General features: G+C 39.3%; 1 protein-coding gene across 1 annotated transcript; it reads left to right on the top strand.

Moving 5' to 3' along the window:
• Positions 1-13: 13 nt before the first annotated feature.
• On the top strand, positions 14-25,934 carry SLC30A7 (solute carrier family 30 member 7). The gene is made up of 11 exons (XM_032118716.1): positions 14-450; positions 618-719; positions 4,798-4,911; positions 6,370-6,457; positions 8,119-8,245; positions 9,198-9,347; positions 10,913-10,963; positions 12,891-13,026; positions 20,692-20,782; positions 21,233-21,382; positions 22,176-25,934. Exons 1-11 carry the CDS (start codon positions 371-373, stop codon positions 22,221-22,223), a joined length of 1,137 nt encoding a protein of 378 aa, XP_031974607.1. The 5' UTR covers positions 14-370; the 3' UTR covers positions 22,224-25,934.
• Positions 25,935-26,100: the final 166 nt, after the last annotated feature.

Below are 26,100 nucleotides of genomic sequence, written 5' to 3'. Positions count from 1 at the left end.
GCGCTCCGGCGGCTCTGGCTGTCACACGCCGAGCGCGCTGCTCTGCCGCCCCCGCCCCGTGCCGGGCGCTGCCGCAACAGCTGCGCCGAGAGCACCCGGCATCGCAAGCGGAACGCGAGCGAGCGGCTGGCACGGGACGGATACGAGTTCACGTTCGGGGTGTGTTGTGTTTCATTAGCGGGCGGCGCAGCCCCGAGACCGAGCAGCCTCCGCAGCCCCGGCCCGGCCCCCGGCGCGCCCCCTCAGCCCCGGTGCCCGGCGGCGCAGGCGCGGTGGCGGCCGGAAGCGGCGTGTGGGCCGGCCGGGCAGCGCTCCCGATCCGCCTGCCCGTTCTGCCGGCCCGGCGCGCCGCGGCTCCGCCGCCGGAAAGATGCTGCCCCTCTCCATCAAGGACGATGAGTACAAGCCGCCCAGGCTCAACCTGCTCAGGAAGGTGTCGGGCTGGTTCAGGTGAGTGGCCCAGGGCGGGCGAGGCCGGGCGCTGCCGGCGCCGCGGCCGAGCCCCCGCGGAGGGGCTGTGCCGGCTGGTGCCGAGGCGCCTGGGCCGCCCGGCGAGCGGGTCCGGCCTCCTGGCGCTGTAGCGGCGGACGGTGACCCGCGGTGTGCTCCGTGCGCAGGTCTATCCTGGCGGACAAGACTTCCCGCAACCTCTTCTCCTTCCTCTGTCTCAACCTCTCCTTCGCCTTTGTGGAGCTGCTCTACGGCATCTGGAGTAACAGGTACCGGGGCGGGGGCGCGGCGGGGCGAGCGCGGCTGCAGCGCGCAGGAAGCGGCGCGTCCCGCCCGGCCAGTGCCACGTCTCCTCTCGGCGGGGCCGGGCCTCCTGGCTCGCCGTCCGGAGGGGCCGCTCGGCAGAGCCTTGGGGGCGGCTGGGCAGCTTCCCCTGACTGGGACCGCTCTCGTGGGCAGCGACCGGTGCCGCCATCCCCTCTGCCGGGTCCCGGCGACGCGGGGGAGGCGCTCCGGCTGGCGGGCGCGACTCGACGCGTTGCGGAGGAATGCTGTTTGGAGTTGCTGTTATGCTCGGTGCTTTGCTGAGGAGGAAGCCTGGCTTTGGCCTGATTTACGGGACTCGGGGGCTGTAGCTGCCGCTTGCCGCAGAGATCCTCTGTTGGGGAGTGTGGCTTCGTCTGTAGGTTGATTCCTGGATATCGCTGACTCAAACATCCTTGTCTCGAGGGCAAAACAGGAATTGATGCATCCTTGTATAGCTGAGCGGTACTTTACATAGCACAAAAATTCACAAGAGTGAAGAAAATGGAAGAGACTTGACTAAATTGCTCCTGAAAAATCTGTAGCAAAATAAAAGTGGAAATGCAGAATAACTTCAGTACTGGTGTACAGTATAAAGGTAGAGAACAGGCACTGGTGCCAGTATTTCCATCATGCTTCATTAGTGATAGAGAAGTTGTTTTATGATGATATTTCAGTCTCTGTTAATAGTTCAGTTCAGAGTGGACTGGCATGGAAATGTCATTTAGGTCCTGCAGTGTCCTCTTTACCAAAAGCTGTACTATAGACACAAATTACTGGAGCTCTTAAAAGTCTTGAGCGACTGGAGCACGTGAATTTGGAAACGGTTGCATCCTAATATTTGCCATGTTGTTCTGAATCTCTCAAATGACACTATAAAATCCTTAACCTTGATTACAGTAATTGCTACTGTGGCACCAGTGAGCATGCAGCACTGTCATGGGTACAGACTATCTTGGCAGCACCCAGATAATTTTGAATGTGTTTGGTTTAGGCTTTGATGTTGATTCACTTTGCAATTGTGTGAGGGTTATTGTATGCATAGTTTGCCTATTTGAGTATGGATTTTTTTTCTAGTAACTCAGCAGATGTAAATATTTTTCTTAGCTGTTCTGATACAAAGAGCTTTGTGTTCATGTGACTTTGTTCTGATGTCTGTCTTTTTAAGTGTAACAATTTTTTTTGGTGGTATGACCATAAAAAGTCCTGTATATGAGAAAACTAAACTGAGAAACTTTAGTGACACTTAGAGAACTTTGTCACTGAAGAATCTGGCATATTGGAATTCAGAAGGCACTTACTTATTTTTGTTCATACTTGAGATTAAGAATTAGGATTTGCTGCATAGCCATTAGTTGAACCTTTCATTTGTATTTCAAGTCACTAGTGTTAAGTATCTCTAAGCCTAGATTTTGGGCTAGAACAAAACAGTGTGTTAGTAAGCACTTTAGTAGACAGGGGTAGCAGAGAACATAATGAGGAATGTCTTCAGTCAAAGCAGACAGGTCATGCCTTGGAAGAGCAAACATGTAACAAGCAAACAAGGAACCCCATAGGGAAAATTATTTTGTCATTTTGAAGACACAGTTCCATTGCCCTTACAGTTCTCCTGAGCTTTTGTTTGCCAAATAGGTTATTTCCTGAACTCACATAAGAGTGTTGTCCTTCCTCTGTCAGGCTTGGCGCTGCAACTACTTCTCTGGGGAGCCTGTTCTAGTGCTCAGCCACCTGCTGGGTGAAAAACCTTTTCCTAACGTCTAATTTCTAAACCTCCCCCGACTCAGCTTCATGCCTTTTCCTTGAGTTCTGTCACTGGTCACGAGTTTGCTGGCTGAGAGCTTGTTTGCTTGTTTAAGGTTGAAATTTGCTACATGTGCACATTTGTTTAATTTGATGTTAAACTAAATCAGCTGTGGAAGTGTCTTTATTTAGACACAGTGTGTCTGAGTACAGGGTTTCTACTAGTTTATACTCTGGATGATGTGTTTGGTTCTAACAGGAGTTCTTGCATGAATCCCATGTTGCTGTGGTTCACCGTATTGCTGGTCATTGACTGGATCGCTTGATTACTTTAGTAATCACTTTGCACCCCTTTTTTCTAAGGTCTTGTTACTGTACAGGTCACTTTAAAAAAGCCTCAGATGAAATGAGATTGGTCTCTTACCAGTCTTCCTGCCATTTGTGCAGCTCAATCACTTGTAGCTGTACCTATGATACAGAGCATGGTTATGCCAGGAGGTGAATTGCGTTGCAGATGCAGTCTGCTGACCCCTGCTGATAAATCCACATGCCTCTGGCCACCTGCAATTGTTAGCTTAGGTCTTGAAAGCAGTGCGGGTGTATTGGTGTTGCCCTTAAGGTAAGTCTTGCCTTAGTGAGACTTGGCAGGTGTGAGCTCTGTGCCGTGATAACTTGCTGTATGATTTCTGGTTCTAGAACTTGTATGGGATTTTGTTAGAGTCGCAGTTCTTATACACTTCTCTTTCCCGGAAGGCTTTATAAAAGAAAAAAGAAAGAAAAAAACCCACCAAAACCCAAATACCTCAGAAAGCAGTAGCTCTCTCTGTTTAGCCATGCTTATTCCTTCCATTTCATAATCATTACAACTTAAGTTCCTGTCAGTAATTGCCTTCTACCTGAATATTTGGTGTGCTTTGTGGTGGTTTTTTTTTTCCTCACTGGATCTTCTTAACTGCTCAGAAACAAACCTAAAATGAGCTGTTTCCCTAAAGATGTCACCTGGTTTTGGGAAGGGGGAAGATGTCACTAAACCCCTTTAAGAATTCAATAGCAAATTCCATTTTGGTGCTTTGTAGGCATCTAGCCTATGGGTCTTGTTATCAAGTTTGTTCAGAACAGCTTCATCTCTCCTGCTTCGGTGGCCATAGCACCTAAGGACAATTTACCATGCCATCATTCCTCTGCCATATATGTTACAGTTGTGTGTATGTATAACTCTGTATGTATCCATAAAGTATATGTGTAACTATATAGAGCAAGACACTTGTTCTCTTTCCTCTCCCTCAAATCTACTTCCAGTGTTGAGTGTTTCATCTGGATCACTTAAGATTACTGTTGTAATTGTTTTCAGTAAGGCTGAAATGGTTTGGCTTTTTAATGTGAAGTGGTGGAATTTTGGCTAATGAAACTGTATTTGACTTCAATGTGAGTATGCAACTATCCTCTAGAACTTGTTAAACCAGTACTTGCTTCTTGTGCTTGAGTTTCCAAGAAGTAAGTTGTGTATGTAATGTATTTATTCTTAGATAACCAAATGACTGGGAAAATTGAACTTTTGGGACTATTGACTAACAAGTGCTCAACAGTACCTCTGTATCAAATGTCTTTTAAAATATGAAGCAATTTTTTTTGTTTCAATGCACGTACTTCCCTGCAGACTTACAGAACCTGTTCATGAGTACTTTGGTAAACTTTGGCAACTCTTGTTTACAGTTTACCTGTAGCCTACAAACTGATACAAGTTCTACTGACTGGCTAACTCATGAACTAATTTAAGTTGCTTTGAACTTTTTAGCATGCTGGTTTCCTTTAACTGTGTTCGTCAATCAATATTGACATTGGTCTTTGAAATAAGCCTCTCAGCCTCTAATTCCTTCAGCCTCTAGATCTCAGAGGTGTGTATCTTCTAGTCAGTGCCTTGCCACTGCTAAGGCAAAGATTTAAGGTTGAATTATATTGATGAGAGATGTGGCTGTGGGTACATCTACTCCAGGGATTTTGGTTTGTGTCAGTGGAAACCACCTTTCACTATCACCAAAATCATATGCTAGGAGGATATTTTTGCCAAGCACTCTTCCAAAGTGCCTTCCCTAAGCTGACAAAAGCAGTTTTGGCATCATATTTTTGTTGGTGATGAAGTGTGGATGTCTCTTTCTCTTCTGTGCTAGCAAAACCATGCCTGAAGCTTAGAAACACGGTGTATTTTGCCAGTGTGTAAAAGATTAATGTCTGTGGTTTTTTTTTTTATTTTTCATACTCAACATGTAGCATATGAAACATAACACTTTTCCTGTTCTCTTCCAGTTTAGGTCTAATATCAGATTCTTTTCATATGTTTTTTGACTGTACTGCTCTATTGGCTGGATTAGCAGCTTCAGTTATTTCAAAATGGAGGTCAAACGATGCTTTCTCATATGGGTAAGAAACTCCAGGCTGTTACCTTCATGTATTATAGTAAATGTTTAGATAGTCACTTTTCACTGTACAAACAAAAGCTTTTTGCAGAATGTGGAAAAACTTTGTTGAAAGTGAAGGGTTTTTTAAGGTGAGCTATGTCAACGTGTAAGTTAATATCCCACTAAAAAGGATAAAAATATGAGGGCATTGCTTTTGGGAAGAAGGTTTATCACTTCCAAGATCTCTCTGATCATGCTAGTGGAAACAAGTTACAGAGCAGAAAGTTGCCCTGCCTTGTCATGTTTTAATGGTACCAGTGAAGAACGAGCAGCCACATCCTGGGTTTGTCCTCACAGTGCAGTGAGGAGTGCGACAGCGATTCCCAGACTGCTGGTGTCCCACTCCTTCTTTGGAACAGGAAGTTACAGCTGAAAGGAGCTAAGTCTCAGTGATGCTGCATTGGAGATTATAAACTAAGATCCTTGGAACCAGCAGGATTTGGAGCTGTGACTGCCGTTAATACAGAGCCTCAAAGCTGAGGTGTGTCATCCCATACTGCCTTTGGTGGATTTACCTGCTGCAGCTGGCATTTGGCAGGCACTTGGTTCCACTGAACGTTGCAATTGTGCCCCATAAAACAATACTGGTGGTACAATATTATTAATTGGTAATACTGACTAACAGCAAGTGAGTTGCAACATGGGCATTCCCCACAGCATTATTGACTTGAGTGTCAGCACTTAGCTTCAGCTGCCTTGCTTACGTGTGAATCATATAGTTTGAAACTTAAAGCACAGTTTAATTTAGGTGGAAGCTCCAGTGTGCATAGAAATCAATTTAGAGAGAATCGTACCATGAACTAATTGCAGTGAAAGCAAGTTCTGTATTAATTACTGCTCAGCATTTAAACAGCTGGTGTTCCATTTATCAGATAACAGCCCCACTTTGTTAAGTCTGATGTTTGCTACAGTGAAATTACATGTTATTCTAAGCTGGCAGTTTGTCATTGTCAAAATTTGATGTTAGAATGATTAATTTCTACTTAAAACTTTTACTAAAATTTCACCTTTGAGAGGGGAAGCAAATTAATATATGTCTGTTTAATATTAAACGTAACTTGACATCAGAAAATGTTGATTAGATTTCGCATGCTTATCTTAGTTTGTGGCTTCCAAATATGCGTTTATACCGTAACTTCGAGTAGACGTAATCTTAAATGGAAAGGTTTTGACACTGGAAGATTTCTTTCATCTAGGTCAGGGAATGGCTGATCTGGATCAGGTCTCTGTCAAAATACAACGTGGCCAGTTTTATATAGTCATCCATAATTTATATGCCATCTTCCATGTAGCAAATCCCTGTGTAATAAAACTGTTTGAGAGCTAGAAGATTGCATTCCAGTCTCTTAAGTTCTACTTCTAATTTTCAGCATTTAAACGAAGGTGGTAATATCTGCTATTGCTTTTTTTTTTCTTGAAGGTATGTTCGAGCAGAAGTACTTGCTGGTTTTGTAAATGGTTTATTCCTCATCTTTACAGCATTCTTCATTTTTTCTGAAGGTGTTGAGGTATGTTATGAAATCAATTACACTATTTCATTCTATAATTAATATGGATAAACATTTCTATTTTTACTAGGAATAAATTATTGAAATTAATGAATTGAAAAATTAAATTATGTTCATAGTTGATTAAAAATCTGTGATTTGAACAGAGAATGGGGCCGTCTGAAATTGCTGTTTCATGACAGAGAAGCCCAGCTTTTTCAGTTTATTGGTACTAGCTTCTTAAATAGTGTATTTTGTTTATGTGTAAAGATTCTGTGAGATGGAGCCTGTCCCTTTTTTTCATCCAGTTAAGGATATTTTAGAAGGATCTTCACTTCTCATTGTTAAAGAACAGATGAGGCCAAGAAAGAAAGGCCCAAACTAGTCATTCAGAGGAGGGAAGTTAGTCATAAGTAACATTCTGTGAGGTTGGACCAGCTTGTTAAAGAAAGAGCACTGTTTTCCAAATCTTGAAGTCTGATATAAATGGCAAATAGTGATAGGTTAAACATTTACAAGGGCTTTTTTCTTGAATTTGTTTTACATGATGGTTCAGGTGATAATTTCAAGATTGAAATTTAGACATTAAGGGCAACATCAAGGATTAAGAGCTAATCAGCTTCAATTAATAATTTTACTTTTTAATGGGAAATACACTGTAAATTTGTTTAGACTTCTAGTTCAGAGTAAGTCTCTTGAATTTTCCTTTTGCTAACAGAGAATTGGGAAGAGCTTTCAGGAACATTTTTCTACATTGTTAGGCCTGTAAATACTTCACAATCAGTTAAAGCTGGGCTGAAATTGCCTAAAAGCCTGGGAAAACTTTACTCCAAATCTAGATACAGGAGCAAAACTTACTACAAAAATTAAAAACAATGACAGGGTCAAGGGCAATGTTGAAAGATAATTCTCTTCCTGCTGATCTGAGCTCCCATGCTAAGTATTCTCTTTGCTTGTGAATCTCTTTCTCTCAGTTGCTTTAAAATTTTACATCTGCTAGAAGTTTTACTGCCTTGCTATTTACTGCCTGTACCTTTCATCCTTGTGGAGAGATGGTGAATGTTTTTCTCTTCTGCCAGTAGTAATTTACACTCATCAATACTTAGCTCCAGATGCAAATTGTATTAGGTCTATAATGTCTCATGGGGAAAAAATTCCAGAGGAAGTAGGGTAAAAAAGAATTGAAAAAAAAAATCAATCTAGATTTGAGAATTTCTAAAAAATGTCATAATTTGTTCTCAGTCTTCATTTCATTACCCTCATTGCCTCACCTTTCTAAGGAGAAAGGAAGAAATGGCATTCTAGTCTCTTGGAAGTCTTACAGGTGGTGACTTAAGCAATCCACATACTGGAACAAACCTGAATGTTTTCAAATGGTGTTGAGCCACATCCCACAGCATAACTCAATCTTATGATAAAGCTGAGCTAGACTCTTGAGAATATGCTACTGTACTTTCACAGCTTTAATAATAGAACTTTATTTTCAGACAGTGAGATTTGGTCTATGTATCATCCCAAAAACTGAAAGCCCAGAATAATTTTAAAGTATGTCTATATATATATGTTATATATAAGAATGCTCCTGTATCTAAGTAGTTTTTTGGTGCCTTTTAATAACGTAAAGAGATTGTAAAACTCTATGTTTACTTTTTGGTTTGTTTCATTTTATTTTTTTTTTTTAGAGAGCACTTGAGCCTCCCGATGTGCATCATGAGAGACTTCTTCCTGTTTCCATACTAGGATTCATTGTAAATCTCATAGGAATATTTGTTTTTCAGCATGGAGGTCACGGGCATTCACATGGCTCTGGTAGGATGTAACTTCCAGTACTGTTTCCTTTAGTGGCAGCCTGTGTTCCAGGACCTTATTAACCCCCAATGAGAACCCCAGTATTACATTTGATGTCTTGTTAATGGCAATCCTAGCCAAATGTGTTTGTGACCTCTTCTTGCATTGTTGACTTCTGTATTTTATTACTAGCCCTGGTATGCCACTGTTGTACTTCTCATGTTAATATCCATTAACTGGAACACCTAGAAGTCCAGAATCTGCTTTCTGGAGTTAATGCACTCTTCTGCACCTTACTGAAAGAGATTTGCTGAGCATCTTTTTGGACAAATTTAAGCTGTACTTAAGCAAGGTTGTTGCTGGAAAATTTAGAAAACAGTATCTGAACCAAACTTTAAGCATGAGATGATTCTGCTTCAGATGCTTCTCAGCTTAGTGTCTTTTGAATTGAAATGCAGAATTTATTTGTCTAAATACACGTGGTAAACACTCTGGGGTTTTTTTCTGCAAAGCCTATGGGTCTCTCTTTGAGCTTAACATATAAACTTACATATACTGGTGAAAGAACATAGTCTTTGGTCTTTAAGCAGCAATCTAAGCTTGAATTTTTAATCTGTGAATGACAGTCAATTTCTGGTTTCTTAAAACAGCTATTTTTAAAGTGCTTATATTTAATTAGGTGTACATTTTTCAAATTATATTAAAAGTCTAGCACAAGTCTCAGAAGTGGGAATGTATAAAAGCACTTCTCAAATCTGGTGTATTTTATGTGTACATATATATATATAAAATAAGTCTGCACAGCAGAGCTGTAGATGACAAACAGCTTGTTAAGTTTCTTAACTTATTTAAAGGCATACTTTAAGATGACCTAAAAGATGAATAGGTTTGAGTAGCTGAGAAACAAAAGTAAGTGTACTTGTATTCATCATTTATGTATTCATCATGCTCTGATGGTGATATTTGTTTATAGGGCACGAGCACAGCCATTCTCTATTTAACGGTGGTCTCAGCCATGGGCACAGTCACGGAAATCATGGGCACAGCCACGAACATAAACATTCCCATGGACACACTCATGGTCACGGCCATGGACACTCTCATGGTCAGGATTATTGTCATGGTAAGTACTGAGTTGATGTCACAGATCATCCTGACTCAGTCTAAATCTGCTATTAATAATTCACTGAAAAAAAAAAAAAAAAATGTGCTGGCAGCTTATTGTGATTATACCTGGACATAGCTTCATTAAATGTTTGGTGTGCTCTGCAACTAGCGTGTTTTGTGACTCATTTTGTGTTTCACTTGCGGTAATTTCAGTGTTAGTTTTTTAAAGATTTTGCTTTACCTCTGGTTTTTGAATGTTCACCGTAATGTTATGTGTTGGCAAAAGATGGAACAGCTGTATGCTATTGCAATATAGTGAAATTAGTTATTAAGTGCCCTATTTCATTTTTTTCATTAAAATCAATCGACAAAGTTAAACTGCTTTGCTGGTGTTCTCCATTTGAATAATTTTACAGCTCAAGATATTAGAAAAAATGAACCAATGAACTTTGGGTACTTAGGGATTGTTAGTTGTACTTGGTTTGTGATCTCAAGTGAGACTTTCCCCATTTTGTGTAGTTGTAATCTCTTTTAAGATGGTTATGAAAAAGATACATGTTATGTTAGCTATGCTTAAATCTTTTCTATGAAGGCAAACAATCTGAGAAGAGACATTCATGCAAAATATGATCAGTAGCCCTCACTATGGGAGAAGAGATTGTGTAGATACCACCTATTTGAAACAGTGCAAGTGAAAGCCTTGTGGTAATGCAGGGTTGTCAGTCCTTCCTGCCTAAGCTATAAGCTGGGAGCTGATGTGACTCAAAATGTGCACATTCAGAGCAGGGAATAGTGTGGGACGTGGCAGACAGGAGGTGAGAAAGAGTGTAAAAATATTTACTTGTCCCTTCCCTGCTATTCTTAGAAAATTGGCATTTGTTTTCCGGTAGTTCTCCTGGAATTTGGTTGGAAAGCAGGAGTTCCCTGCTGCTGCCTCTTCCATACTTTCCCCATGGCCCTCACCCTTGTAGACCAGTGAATGTGGCTATCTGTTTTGTGCAATTTGGTGTTCAAATCATCTGTTGTGTAAATTATTGTATATCTTCACTAGAAGCCTTTTGCTATCCCTTAACAAGTTTTTCTTAAAATATCTTTCAGATTAATGCTACAGAGGCATTAATCTGCTTGGATGAGAAGATTTTTTACTTACTTCTTCTTTCTCCAAGTCTTATCCTTGTTGTCTTACATTAGGTATAAATGCTTGCTTAAGTGAAGTATTTCTGGTTAGCAGATTTATTTAAACCTACTCTTCTCACTTGTGTACATGACTTGGTTTCTTGAGGGGGTCTTATTTTGTTATATACTAGCAAGGTCTTCCCTCTCAGTTTGTTTTAATTAAGAACAAATGTATATTATTTATTTTTATATATACATAGGTAGAAATCTATTGTGTGAAGTGATGTTTTATTTAAAAAAATGCATGTTAAGACTTAATTGCTGCATTAAAAAACAATAGCTTGAGTAAAAGCTGGTCATTGTGAGCAGCCTCTGTTCAAGACATTTCCAAAAGGAAGAGTGTAACAGAAGGACCACTAGAGAGAGCCTTTGTCTAGGTTAATATGTCAATAATTGTCTTCACAGATGACCATTCTCTTGAAGTGATGGCTGGATCCAGCAAACAGATTTTACAAGGTATGATGAGAATAAGTATGATGGTTTATTGGTTTTATCAGTCTGCCTGCCTGGGTCTATCACACGTGTTTTAGAGGGTCCCTCTGGATAAATGCCACGTTTTTCTTAAAGGAGCTATTTAATGAAGTTCCATTCCCCCTGTAAATAGCTCTGCTGTACTCTGTGCATGACATGTCAAGACATTCACAGAAGTCTAAATGTAGTGCAGTGTCAACACAGTTTAAAAGAGACATCCCAAAAGTTGGGATTCGGCTTCTGTTATTGATGCTGAAAAATCAATGAAAAACTAGGAAAGAGTGGTTAAAAGCAGAAACCTAAGGAGCCTATTTGCAATATATGTTCTGTAACATGAAGAACAGTGTGATTAAGATAGAAGGTATTTTAAAAATGCAGATTGATATAATTGTTAAAGAGTACCTGAGCTTAAAATATGCATTTCATCAAGCTCTTAGAGTTGGTTTAGAGCAGATGGTAATGCATCTAAATTTCTTGAAGTAGAATTGGAGTCCCTGATCTCCTGAGCATTAGTTATGGATAATTTAGATGTTGGTTTTGATCTTTGGTTGGCTGTTTGTTGGTTTTGTTTTACTTTTTTTAAATGTTCGGAAGTTGAAGGGAGGCAATTATGAGATGGAGGAGGTAGTAATTATTTGGCATACCCAAATGTACGTAGGGTTTTCTCTCATGGGATGATTTTCTGGCTTGTTTGTAGTCCTTGAAAAGGAAACATTTACACGTTCTTCCAGAATTTACAGTACACCATAGTATGTATATGTATACTCAGTACTTCAGTTGAAGATACTCAAAAGTCAGTCTTTTTGTGAAAGACTCATTTTAATTGAAGCATTTTAAAAAGACCTGGTTTTATTTTAATTTTTCAATATTGAGTGAAAAACCTCACCAAGTGATACAAAGTCCATCACTCTTGAGACAGTCACTCACAAGCAATTACCTCCCACCAGCAGATCACTGCCTAGGGAAGTCTGACCGACAGCTACTTGGAAAAGACAACACTCTAGTCTTACTGGGGAGCATGGTGTTGGGTGGTGTGGAATATCCCTCTGGTCCGTTTGGATCAGCTGGCCTGGCTGTGGTGCCCTCCCAGCATCTTGCCTGCCCCAGCTTTCTTGCTGTGGGGCTGTGAGAAACAGAAGGCCTTGGTGCAGGCTGCTTTGGAGAAATCTGGCTCTGTCCCAGCCAGACCCAGTACAAATGTAGACTTGGAGAAATCCCCAAAGAGCTGGTTTATAGTCGTGTGTTGTTTTTAGGAGAGGGGATTATCTGTCTGGAGAATTGCATTCAAGAAGCTGTTTCTGAATGACTTCCAGTCACTGCCAGCAGAGAGCTCCAAAGGCTAAACTTTGACTAGCTGCAAAGTATGTGTTTCTTTGTACTTGAAGGCAGTGTTATTCTTCAGAGTAAGAGTAAAGCTTTTCATGTCTGCAGCATAGTTTAATTCTCAAAACTATTTGTCTTGGATTTCTTTGCCAAGTAACTTCTAGAAGGTGTTGTCAGTTAAACATTAGCATGTGTCAAAGCTTCACAGAACTGTTTCTCTAACAGTCTGGCCATCTTATACAGTACTCACTACTGTAGGCATCAGGGACTATGAGTTTCTGTGCTATAATATGAGTGGGTATTGAATGAGAAAAGTCTAGCTGCAGCTGTTAATCACTGTTTAACTTAATAGCCTTGCTATGAAATACTTATTACTGCTAAGTGCAGAAAAGAATGTAAATTCTTCAAATGGCCCATATTCCACAAATACATTAAAATCTTTGCGTGTTGGACCCAAAACTGACCACAAATTTAACAAGTATAGATCATATTATCTAGTTCTTGAGACTTCTTTTTGTAAAACATCTCTGAAATGCTGCATTAGCTTTAAGAATAGCAAGTTGTAATGGTATCACTTAATCTCTTACAGGTGTATTTCTGCACATTGTGGCAGACACGCTGGGAAGTATTGGTGTAATCATATCTGCTATACTGATGCAGAACTATGGTCTAATGATAGCAGATCCTATTTGTTCAATGCTGATAGCACTACTTATAGGTGTAAGGTAAGTGTTGCTATCACTGGTATTTGGTAGTATTTTTGATGCTAGTTACAGCAGAAATTACAGCTCAGAAGAAAAAGGGTTTTTGTTATGCTAATGACTTATAACATTTGCTTTTCTTCCAAGAGTGGTGTGTTACCTCTGTTCTATACAGCCGTTCTGGTGAGCTCTTACATGAGCTGTCTTTCTTTCCCTTTTCCTCAGCTACAACTTCAGCTCTTAAATCTGCATATTTTGTCCTTCTTTGCATAATAATACAAAAATGTCTTTCAGGTTCAAACTGTAGAAAGATTCATCTCTGTATTTAGTACATGCTTATATAAACCAGTGTACTCCAGTAAATGGAGCAGAATGCTTTCAGGGCAGCAGAGTCGAGACTGCTGGCACAGGATGTGCCCTTGTCCTTGACAAATCAAGGCTGGTAGGTTTTAATTTTGTTTTCTTACCTCAACAAGAACTTTTTATTTGTATTTGTACGCTGAGACATCCTTATTCCTTTTAAGATCTGATGGAAATGCTTCAAGTACTCCTGGACAAGATCACTGTAAATGTGAAGCTATTTGGATTAGACTGGTCAAGCAAATATTTCATTCAGTGATGCTATAAGGCTTTTTTGGCAGCAGTTTCAATGGTGGCATAGGGTAGCATACCACAACTCCAGTTACAACCTAATAACTGAACACCTTTGTCTGTTCGGCAGTGGTGAGTGTCATCTGATGAACTGCAGCTGCTTATGCTCATACCATGTATGGCATGTTTATGGCTTGTGCATGGCAGCGTTCACAGGATTGTTGATGTGAATCTCCCTGTTTGTCAGAGTAGGGCAGCAGGCTTCAGACACAACACCCACAGAACTGTCGGTGATAGAAATCACTATTAAATCACCACTTTAATATAAACTTCGGAGGTTTTGACTTAAACATTCTGTGATTTCATAAATGACAAATTATTACAAACTACTTCTGTTACTGAAATCTCAGAAAATGGGAAAGAAAATGTGCATGTTTCCAAGGGGGAAGAAACTATTGCTGAGGTAGAGGTGGTGGCTGGCTAAAACACAGGTTTCCATACACTTTATATTTTAAGGGTCTAGCTTTGTGTACAGCAGAAAATACCATATGAATGACAATTCATTTTTTTCTTCCATTCATACAGTAGTTGAAATAACACTGAATTCCATAACAGAGGTGTCATAATAATGCTGTTGATAGGTTTTCTAGCACAGATAGAAGGAACATTTGAGACCCGTGTTCTATGCTGAAAATGCTGGAGAAGTTCACTATTTGATGTGTTTTTTGATCTGATGCCAGACTTCAGCCTGTGATGTTATTTTGTTGGTCCTTGATGCTATAAATGATCAGTAGAATAATTCTGCTATCAGTGCAGTCAGCTGCATCTTAGCTGATAGAAGCAAGCCTGCGTTTCTTGCAGACTGACACATCCTGGCACATCAGTGGAGCGAGCACTAATTGCAGGGTTGGGTGGTTTTGTGATGATATTTTGTTTTCTAAGCAGTCCAACAGACTTAACTATTGATGGTTTTGCTTGAAATGCACTTTAAGATTATAAATTAGATAACTGGCAGTTTCAGATGGATATTGAGAACTTGAGTGCCTTTCTATGGTGTTTGACTTTAGTAATCTTCATTTACACTTCTGGACATAAAACCACTGTTAATTTTGCCTATTCTTCACTATGCTGTGTTTGAAGTGTTCTTTAAGAATTAGCACAAAAAGATTTTCAGATTTTCCCATAAGGTGATCTTCTGTAACAGTAATATGGGAGCCCAGGTGATGCTTGCTAGGATATATAATAGTTTTGTACTTAATCTTTTACAGTCACCTAAATCTAACCTAGAGAAAAAAAATTTACTGAAGTGCTGTGAAATTTAAAATTTGAGGGGAATAACACTGCAGAAATACTTTAAACTGGTCATGGCAAGAGCTATGTCTAGTTCAGGATGTGAGGGGGATTTTGGGTTTTGTTTGTTTGGGTTTTTTTAATTGTCTGTCTGCTCATGGGATACCTGTGGGTTTGAGGTGGGAAGGACATAATTTTTTGGGGTAAATCTGGCTTCAGATTAAATAATTGTCTGCTGTTTCAAATGAATATTTGTCAATTTTGTTTGTATCCCTTTTACTAGTTAAACCAACTAGGTAAAGTGGAGTAAGAGCATGTGTGTGCCCCAACAAGCAGACCCCATCCACGGGTGTTTAAAAATCAGGATCTGTTCTGTAATCAGGATCTTTGTGGCTGTAATAAAAGAAGCATAGTTTTGAGCCAGAAATGCAAAAGCCAGTCTGATAAAGTCATTCAAAAGTTTTAATGGTTTTTGGGGACTTTGCCCTAGTTGGAACTGTATTCTCCAAGTTACTGCTTAATGGTCTGAGTTTGACTTACAGAGTGTGCAGGGTATGAGTAGGGGGTAGGTTAGATCCAGGATTCCTGTTTTTCTCTTGTCTTGTTGGGGGTTTTTGTTGTTGTGGGGTTTGTTTTAGTTTGGTTTTGTTTAGGGTTTTGGTTTTTAATCTGTATTCTTTCTATGATACTTTTGTATAAAAAGAAGGAATAAAGGCAGAACAGAAATCCTTATTCTCTTTTATGGAACTATGTCTGGTGAACTGATAGCATATCAAATCTGTTGGATGAGAATGCAAAGGAAAATCACGGTTCTTAATCTAGGATTGCTTGTGTCTATGTGAGATAACTGTTCATTCGTTTTCGATTGAGTGTTTGCTTGCTTCAGTGTTGGGCAGCTCTCCCTGGTTTATTCAAGCCTTGCCTGCTCCTATTAGTGGGTCCTCTCCATTCAGTTGTTTGAAATGATGGCCACGCTTGCAAAAGAAATCACAAAAATACCTGTATAAGATGACTGAAAAACTTACTGGGGCAGTGTAAAGCTGTACAGACTCCACGTTGTAACCTGTTTTATCTTGTGTAAGTGCAGAAGGGTTAAGAAATGCTTCTTCAGAGAAGTCAAGCAGTGCGTTTAAATCAAATGGTTGAGCCTTTTTGTAGACAGCATCTCTAATTAGTGCAAATTGTCAGCTGCTGACACAGTTGCTCTGTTGCTCTTGTGATCCTCTGCTAAGACTGCTCTAGGGTGACATTCTCTGCCTAACTCCTCGTGAGTTAGCACAGAACATTCTGACTGCCCAGTGAAAATCCTGTGTGGGATCTGAATTTTCCTGGATGCAACCACTAATATCTAATGACTCTTTCTTTGATTATTCTCTACTATCTTATGCAAGTAAAGCATAAATAGGACATGCTTAAAATAGACAAGTCTGTCTTACCACCATTTAAATTTTTTTTTTAACAGAAGCTTGACTATTTTATTGTAGTTCAGGCTGGCACTCTTCAAGTTTTTTCCAAGGTGTTGTCCACATAATTATATATGCATTGAATCAATAAACAATTTCTCAAGTCTCTAAACTGCTTTCAATATTTAAAACTAAATATTCATTTAGTTTTTAAACTTGGTATTCTAAGCCTTATTCTGAAATGTTGAAGCAATTTTAGTATTTCAGTCAGCTATGTGAAACTAGTCACCATGCAAAAGCCACAATTGGTATAAATCAAGTTTGTCCTAAACCACTATTAGACCCACATGTTTCTAGAAAGGCACAGTAGACTAAATCTGATACTAGATTGCATAGAGCATGCAGACTGCATATTAAGTGGTCAAAGAAATGAGGCAATTTACTTCAGTCATTTAGTGAAGTTGTTTCCACGGGTTACATAATTTTTTGCATAAAATCTAGAGCTGCTTGAACATGATACAATATGAAAGAGCTTCAGGGGAGGGTGTGCCAGTAACATTTGGGGTCTTTCATGTTTGAGGCATAACAGTATAAAAAAAATTACTTTTTTTTAATGAAGTGCTGCATTCACTAAGATTCAGAAGGAACTTTCTATAGCAAAACTCCTCCAAACTAGTATGTTTACTGGTGGTGTTATTTTAAGCCATTTTTGCTAAATGTCAAGCACTACCTTTATTTACAGAGTAATGGTACCTGTCAGCCTTGCTTGAGAATCAAGGTGCTACATTGTTATGAGAACAAAGAATTCAAAATCAGTAAAGCAAATGTTAAACCTGTGGTCTTTGTCTTAAGCAAAGCTTGTAGTCTGATTAAAATTGCCATTGCCTAATAAAAAAATTTTATTAAAGTTCTGAACTAGGCCAACACTCTTCACACTGACGATATGGATGATGGCTGGGGAAAAACCCAGAATTTGGAAATCTGGCTGTAGATGTTGAGCTATGGTATTTGAAGAACCATAGCTGGTCTTGATCCTTAGCAATGTTTGTTTACCTTCCATGAAACCTGTCACAAATACCTTCTATTTTCTGTAGTGCTGAGAGCACTGAATGAATTTCCTGCTGTGCTCTGCATGCAATGTCTGTGTAAAGGGTTCTTTACCCAGAGTTGTTTTCAGCTTTGCAGTCCAAGATCATGACAATGGCAGGGTCTTGCTAGCTATGCCTACAGAAACAGTGGCACAAACAGGATGGCACTGGAAGGGATGTGAGTAGTATCTGAATGTGATGCAGGTTAATTAAGAGTTTGATGCTTTCACTCTTAATTTTTAATCAATCCATGTGTAGTAGTGGCAGGCTGGATTTATCATGTTCATCTCAATAGTTAGTTTGTTTTTATTTGTTGGAACACCTTTCACTTCTTCTGTAACAGTTTGTGTGGGAATGTGATGTGCTGTAACATTAGCTGCCTTTGCTCTTCTGGCTTTTGTAGAGAGTATGTTTTTAACCCAAATCTTGCTGTGGGTTGGTGCCTCTTTCAAATTTTATTGTCTTGTAAAAGAGTGTGATATTTTAGATTTAAGGCTTGGTAATCAGAAAGCAATGGAATTGTCTCTAATAGCAAAGCTTACTGACTGCTTATGCATGAGAATGCTTTCCACTTGGTGACAATTCAGCATTATTTGTTTTCCTCAATAATCTCATAAATTAAAACAAACAAGGGGGGAAGCACCAGTGCAATAGTTGCTGTGGAGGCAGCCGCATGGTTTTTTTTTCACTAATGATGAAGCCAAAAAAAAGAGAGAGCTTGGTCAAAGTCTCTAACCATATTTTCAGCCTGCTTGGTTTTGTCATCTTCCCTAACGTTTTCTTCAGTCACATGAAATGGAACTGATATTTCTAGTGCCTCTTAGTGATTAAGTAATACTGGTTTTAGTTAATGTTTGAGAAAAGAGCATACTCTCTGGAGTCTTGGCTTTTAAATTAAAGGTTTTATACTTCAGTAATATGCATGAAACAATGGAAAACATCAGGCATCATAAAACTGGATTCTGTTGTTTGTTGTGTTAGTTTGGCTTACAGTAAGACTACCACGTAAGTTAGTATCCCTTGGATGCAGAGGGGCATCCATGTCCTTCTTTGCTCTGAACAGCATTTGTGAGGGCCTGTCCCATCACTGCAGCTGTCTTTTGGCCTTTTCAGCTTTGCAAAAGATAAACTTTGTATCTGAACATTGGCTCTAAGATAGAGGAAGAAGGTGTGACCCGGGTTGTGCGTCAACTTTCACTGACAGCATCAAGCCACATCCTGGTTTACCTCTATTCTTTGGACTTTCAAGGTGTTCTTAGCCTGTCTCTTCAAATCTACTTGACAATTAATTTCTCTTCCATCAGATAATGTACAACAGTTTTATTAAATGATGTAAATAAGTTGTACAAATTAGACATTTTTGTTAGCTTTCTTTCATGGCTTTTCTCACTTTTAGTGGTATGTTTCAATAAAAAGGCAGACTACTACGTTCTCTATTCTTTTAGTTGATTCTCTGGGAAAATAATATGCAGCCTGTATGTGTGTGGTTTTTGAAACCTTTGGATGCATAAGTTACAGAGGCTTTGTTAAATTTATGGGAATGGAGTCAGTGTTCAAAATTCTTGCATTCAGTTTGCATCCTGAACTTGTGTATTGGTCTTTCAAGGTTTTTATTAAGAAGCAAACGTGCATTTTAAATAGGGAGTTAAACTGAAATCAATTCAGCAGTGGAGTATGTTGGCAGCTCCACCTCCCTTTGATGTAGTGCTTGTGACATGGACATTATTTAGTGAGATGGGTTCATTAATAAGAGAACCTTTTTTCCCTAAACTTCTGTAATCCACTGTAGAATGTGACACTCCAATTAAGCTTCCTTTAGACAGATTGACAGTTATTGCATTGCTAACTGTTTGTCTTGGTGACAGGTCCAGTTCAGGCAACTCCTGGTCCTAATGCTTGCCCCTAATTGCTTCTATCTCTGAACCGATGCCTTGGTGGCAGTGCAAACGTGGGAGGCCATGTGCTAGAGAGCACCAGGCAGTGAATTTGGCTAGAACAAGCATTGTGCCTGCAAGAAGACTTAATTTTAGGGTGGTGGTTTTTCCAGGGGGTCATTAGACAAGAGTCACGCAGCCTCTTGCTCCCTCCCATCCCTGGCCAGGGTTTAACCAGGGAGTGAGCTGAGCAGTCCATCAGCCAGCACTGCTCCCATGTTCAAATGGAAACACCTTTTTTAAAATGGTTAGGTCATTTGTTCACATCTGCAAATACACAGCTGGTCTGTGCTGTGCATTCCACATCACTTCATGAGATTTTAAACAAAGCTTCTGCAGTGTCCTTTAACAGCTGGTCCAGTTAATCTCTTACAAACGTTTTAGGTGTGCTTTTAATCCCATAACTCCAGGTAGTGTAGCTGTGATGCCAGTGCTGAACTCTGAAATGCAGCTTACAATTTCTGAAATACATAATCACTTTCGGTCCAGAGTGTTAGGTGACTTGTATGCTCTTGAAATTAAATTGCTCTTTGAGCTTCAGTGTTGGGCTACAGATATATGTCATCCACTTGAAAATTTTAGGATGTGCTACTGAACCAGACATGATGCACTACACCTCAACAAAAAAATCACCATGCTGAATGCTTAATAAGAGTATAACCTTTTAGTGGTAGCTTCAGGGCATAGGCTTACTGGTCTCCTGGTTTTATTAAAAAACAAAAAGTAATAATGACAAAAAAGGGTATTAAATGTCTTCTTAGTTTGCTGATTAAACAAGACTATTTGGCCAGGAGGGAACCTCTAATTGCTTCCAAATGTTTAACCCTTGAGCTTGGATGAGACCCTACACTTAGTTTACTTCAAGAATATGCCAAGTTGTCTGTTTCTGACAAAATAACTCTGTTGTAGCTGGACTGTTCCACAATAATTTTGTTTTATGATTGCCCCATTATTATCTTAGTTCATAAGAAAAATATGCCTTAACCCAAACACAGAGGCAAACCCCATTTCAGTTGAGTATTTTTATGGTTGTTTGTGAATGATTTGCCATTGAAGTTGGTTTTGAGCTATACAGCTGCTTTGTTGTATAACTTCCAAGACACTAAGAGATTTCCTCTCAAATCCCGTGATTAAACCATTAATCTTTTGTGACTAGCCACTAGTTAACTCTGTGGAAACTGTGAGAGAGAAATAGTCTTGCCTTTGATAGGACACCATAGCAATTTTGTCAATGCTTTTATTTTCTGTACTGGTATTTCATGGCAACTTTCTCAGCTTCTGGTGGAAGAACTGAAGAAAAATTTTTCAGCATTAAGGAATCTTAGGTTGCTCCTTGCACCTTTTGAAAAAGTAATAATAGCTAATTTCCTTTTTTCTTTCTAGTATTGTTCCACTTTTAAAAGAATCCATTGGGATTTTGATGCAGAGAACTCCTCCTTCTCTGGAAAATGCCCTGCCTCAGTGCTACCAGAGGGTGAGCTGTTAAGCTGTTTTTGCTCTGACTGATCAAGCTGCTGACTGACTGAGCTTCAGCTGTGTGTATGTTTCATGGCAAAATTCCCACATTTGCAAAAAGAGCAGTTTTAATTGAATGCCATCTCAAATCCAGTAACTGACTTTTCTCTCTTGAACACCTCTATTTTCAGAAACGGTTTCAGTAAAACACATGTAGAATGTAAATGCAGCAGAGTACAAAATCACAACACATACACAAAATCATCACACAGACACAAATCCTCTGTATGTTTTCATCTTCCTTACAATAACAGAGATAGTAATAAGAAGTTCTGGAAAAGATCACAAAATGCCCAGTGAACTAGAAGTAAAAGAATGCATTGGCTTTTATAATATTTTCTATAAAAAAAACATAGTACAGACAAATATTTTCTGAAATACACTTTCTAAAATTTGCCTCTATTTTTAGGTGCAGCAGTTGCAAGGAGTTTACAGTTTACATGATCCACATTTCTGGACCCTCTGTACTGATGTTTACATAGGGACTTTGAAGTTATTAGTAGCTCCTGATGCTGATGGAAGGTGGATTCTAAGCCAGACTCACAATATTTTTACTCAGGTATGTCTTATCAGTAGAAATCACATCTCAAAGTGTAAATTGCTTGTCATGTGATGTGACGTAATTCTTATCAGGAAAGGTTGAATATTTCTGAGTTTGGTATCTGTTTTGAAAAGCTTCTCTGCTCCAACTGTATAGAACAATTTCAAAATACTCAGTTGTGTAGATGGAATTACTGTACCTCTCTGCATTAGTTTTTCATGCCACTTTATGGAAATAACAGATGTAATTGTCTCAGGTGTATCCAGTTTGGTTGATCTATATTGACCTATAAGGAACTAAGAAAATAGATGAGGCTTCTCTTAGCTTAGGGTTTCTCACAACAGACTGGACCTACTCAAAGCTACTCATTGGCTGCTTGCACATGTGATGGCTTTCTGGATAAAATCATAATGTAGAACTGGTTTGAACAAGTCCCACGTTACGCTCTTGTGCTTAGCTCCATTTTAACCTGACAGTTCTTCAAGCAGCTTGCTTTTCAGGAAGTGGCACAAAAGAAAGTAAGAAGTGCTTTTGTGCAGCTTCACGTGTGGCAGTTATTTAGGATGAATCAGAAGAGGTAATAATGGCAAAGCTAATGTTAATACATCATTATGTGTGTGCACTTGACTGTGTGAAGAACTCCTTACTCATCCCATGCTCTCTGAGTGATGTGCTAAATGTAGGAGATGAATTACAGAAAAATAAGACATTGAGGTTTTTTGCTAGGTCACTTACTGATGTGGGCTGATGTTCAGGACAGGAAGCTGCTTTGGCTTTACAGCATTTTTAACCCTCCTTCCCTTTTCCACAGGCAGGAGTAAGGCAGCTTTACATACAGATTGATGTTGCAGCCATGTAGTGAACTTCTGGAATGGTGCTGTTGGACCAAAGTTTTCAGTACTGTACTGGTGTACCAACACTTCTTGAAACAGAGCCTGCCTCCACCACGTCTGGAATCGACTGAATAGATTTCTGCCCTCGGGCTATGGATGGAGTTCACTTCTAAGGAGTAAATATTGAATGAATGTTATGGACTTCGGGTCTTGTTTTTTTGGGGGCCCCTAAACTCGTAAGTTTTTGAGGGTTTTTTACTTAATAAGATTGTGGTACTGGAAACCCTGTCATGTCTTCAGTAAAGCTGCTGAAACCACTGCTCATTCCCATAAAACCAGTGTTATCAACAATTGGAAACTTGTTTTGTAGACAATGTCACAATGGCTGACATGCTTCAATATAATTGTATGTTTGTACAATTGTTTGTACTTTGCAAACTTAATGAACCAAACCATATTGGGTTTCAAAGTGCCTTTTATATCAGGAGAGCTATTTGCCAGCATAAATACGGAGCATCAAAGGGTTTTATTACTTTTACAAGTAATCTTGTATGCAGTCTGATTATTTACTAGTGATGTATGCGGGGGGGTTGTGTACTTGCATAACTGTAGATGTTAGACTTCCATTATATTTGCATCTTACCAGACAGAAAAATTCTAAATGTAAAAGACAAAGCTATTGTGAAGAGACTTGCTTCTGAGACAAGCTGGGTATTTTGTTGCAGATGTCTTGTGAAAATTATTTTAGTCAAAATATTAGATTTAACTCCACTTCTTAGTCTCTTCATACTGTTGAGAGTAATGAGACATTACATGATGCTGCTCATGGGCACAGTGGGCAGTTGAAGGAGGATGCTGGTGATGGAAGAAATGCTTGAAGTTTTTTATTTTCGAAATTATGTGGTGGAAAAAACTAAATCCTGAAATTGTGAAAGCTTAAGTCTCCTTGATTTTAATAGGTTGTAATAATTTTTATTAAAGTGATCAAATTCAAATTTTGCCTTTCCAAATACTGAAAATGGTTGTTTCTGGTGGTTATACCTGAAATGGAAATAAGGACCACATTTCATGTTGTTTAAGCTTATGCTTTTTCCAGGTTGACAAATCTTACATCTTTGACTATTTTACTGTAGCCTTGTATGTTTTCATAGGGGAGAATGTTCTCAGTGCAGTAAGGGTTATTAGATTTGGGTTTTTTCCAGAAACATTTGTCTGTCATATATTTTCTAGCATTTATAGTCATTTCACTCAGATATCTGAGTGTCTTTTTCAAAAGCAATCTGCTATGCTTGGTATTACAGATGATAGTTCCACTATGCTGTAGTAGTTCACTTAGTAATGGAAGACTTTTTAAGAGGACATTTTACAAAGAGAACATGGTGGAGTAAAAAGCAAGACAGGCATTCTTCCGAGAAATCATAGCTTCCACTGATTGGTATGGGTTTTCTATTAATTTTGGTACCTGTTAAAGGTAATAGTAAAATCAAGGCCCTGAGAAGCTGACAATGTCTGTGTAGTAAGTGCTAGGCACTATGAAATTACTGAAGATTGATTTGCAGAAATGGTTTGTTTGCCACTGATATTGTTGAATTCATCACAGGTATTAAGAGTTTCTTGCATTCATTCTGTTGTTCCTATATAGCACCTGATTTCTTTTTATGTGAAAACACAACACTTGCCAAATTTGATACGTGATTCCTGAATTTTCCAGTTGAGATTTTGAAACATGAATGTTGATTTTGTCCATATCTTGGGGGTGTACTCTTGTGCTTGGAACTGGAAACCGGGTGCAAAATAAATGGCACCTGGTTTAAAAATGGTACAAAGTCACCTATAATATTGGTTTTAATCTTTGCAGTCTCTTCCAGTCTTCAGATCCTTCCATTGCCTATTTCTGATCCTGTTTGTTTTCCCTGCAGACGCAGGTGCAGTGTCCTCCCAGCAGGCTGCATGTTCCACATCTCTCTTCCCTGGCCTCCTGCCTGGCACTCTGTCAGGCTCTCTCCCTGTCCCACCTGGAAGATGCTCTGCCAGGCCCAGAGTTCCTGACTGAAAGGTGGAAGTTACATGGCATGGGGTGGGGTGCAGCAATCCGTTGAGCAGATTTGAGCGCTGCAGTTTAAGATACCGTGTGCATGTATGTTCACAGACAAGGTGATTAAAATCTGGCTGTGATTATAGGGTGGAGGTACTGTTTTGTAGTGTGGTGCATATAGACTGCTGCTTGCTGGCTGCCAGAGGATTTCCTCATTTTTTAATAGTTACTATTACTGCTATTTGAGGCTAGAGAAGATCAATTGATACCACTTTAAAGGCAAGCACCAGACAGATGCATTGCAATTCTGTCATGATCCAAGAGCAGGCTTTGGTTTAAGTCATCTTTATACCAGCATGTTTCAGGACAGACTATTCCAGGACTTGTTGAAATACTGTAGTCCTGCCCAAGTTGCTGAGCTTTGCCACTATTTTAGTTTCTTAATGAAAAGTTTCCAAGTGAGAACCTGGCAGAGTGGCAGTTTGTTTGGTGGTGGTGATGGTATTCTTTTAAATGTACATCTGCAAACTTTTTTAATATGGGAAATGGAGTGAAACAGCCTATAAGCCTGTTGAATTATTTTAATAACTTTTTGCTTATTATGATTTAGCTGATTGTTGGAAGCATATGTACAAGTCTGAGTTTTCTAGCTAAGAAAGATAGCACTTCATTATGTTTAAAGAAATGAATCATTTATTTGTCAAATATAATTGGGGATAGTGTAGAGAAGTTAGATTCAAAATAGACTTTAAGCCTTTTTAGGCTTTCTGATAAAGGGTAAGCATCACAAAATTCTGCAAAACACAGTGTATGACATGTTTAGTCAGTAACTGCAGTCACATCTAGTATGGCAGTAAACAAGGGACATCTGATTTTTTTTTTTTTCACCTACTAAGGGGATACTTGCTCAGGTTTTAGGAGAGTACAAAACATGCAGTTGAAAGCACAGTTTTCCTTACCCTAAAAGCCAAAGCACCATTATTTGTGTTTTGCTAATTACTTAACACTGGCTGCTTATGTAACACTTTGCTATTGACACTTTATTGGAGATGCAAGGCATGATTTAAACAAAGACTTGTGTGAATGATGAACATCCAGAGATGGATGAACGTCTGCAGATCATGTGCTAAAACTCAGCTTCCTTGTATCCACCACTGAGTTTTGAATCAAGTTTTTAAAGTGTGGTTTTCTCATGTTCTCTTGTAGCTCATACTTTTCTGTGCTTTTGCTGGTCTGTCTTTGTGGGTTATTTTTTTCTGTGACTGAAACCAGTAACTTAAAACCCTATTGTTCCAAAGACCAAGCCTGCAAACTGCATGATTCTTAACACACCTACAGCAAAAAAGAAGATAAAACAAATGTTACAGAGTGTCTGTGTTAAAATGCCTCCATGTTTTTTGTGCTAAGTAACAGTGGAAAACTCTTAGGAATACACGCAGTAAGGACTGGTCCTTTATAGGCTAATTGGGTAAGTCTACAGCTCTGGATGGACTGGCTCCTTACATCAGGAGGGTCCCCACAGAGAGCTGAGTTACTTGTGTGATTTGCTACCCTAAGATGAAAAGTAAATAAATGACTCTGCTTTTTGTGTAATAATGCTTACTAAAGCGAAAGTTTAGTTGCGTCATTAGTAAAAGCTGCTGACACTATTTTTACACAAAAATTGAAGCTGCTACTAATAAAATAGACCTTAGTGACTTAACAGTCGTAATTTACTTTTTTTTTAAGAAGTAAAGCAGCATTTAAAGGTGAAGGTAGGCTAACGGTTTCTCTTTTTAACTGTTGTAAGCGAACCTGTTTTGGGAATATAAACAAGACACAAGAGGGGAGAAGCTGCTGCTGAATTGCAGTTTTCTACCCTCTGCACA

The sequence above is a fragment of the Corvus moneduloides genome, chromosome 9, assembly GCF_009650955.1.
Source record: "Corvus moneduloides isolate bCorMon1 chromosome 9, bCorMon1.pri, whole genome shotgun sequence".
NCBI classification, from domain to species: domain Eukaryota; kingdom Metazoa; phylum Chordata; class Aves; order Passeriformes; family Corvidae; genus Corvus; species Corvus moneduloides.
Note: the sequence above shows the minus strand (reverse complement) of the source record. Positions and strands in the feature narration are given on the sequence as shown.

Bases quoted from the DNA above. Each gene is read 5' to 3' on its own strand.
- SLC30A7 (XM_032118716.1), top strand. From the start codon at position 371: ATGCTGCCCCTCTCCATCAAGGACGATGAGTACAAGCCGCCCAGGCTC. The intron at 4,912-6,369 runs GTAAGAAACTCC...TTTTTCTTGAAG, and splicing joins AACGATGCTTTCTCATATGG to GTATGTTCGAGCAGAAGTAC. The intron at 21,383-22,175 runs GTATGTCTTATC...CCTTTTCCACAG, and splicing joins CTCACAATATTTTTACTCAG to GCAGGAGTAAGGCAGCTTTA.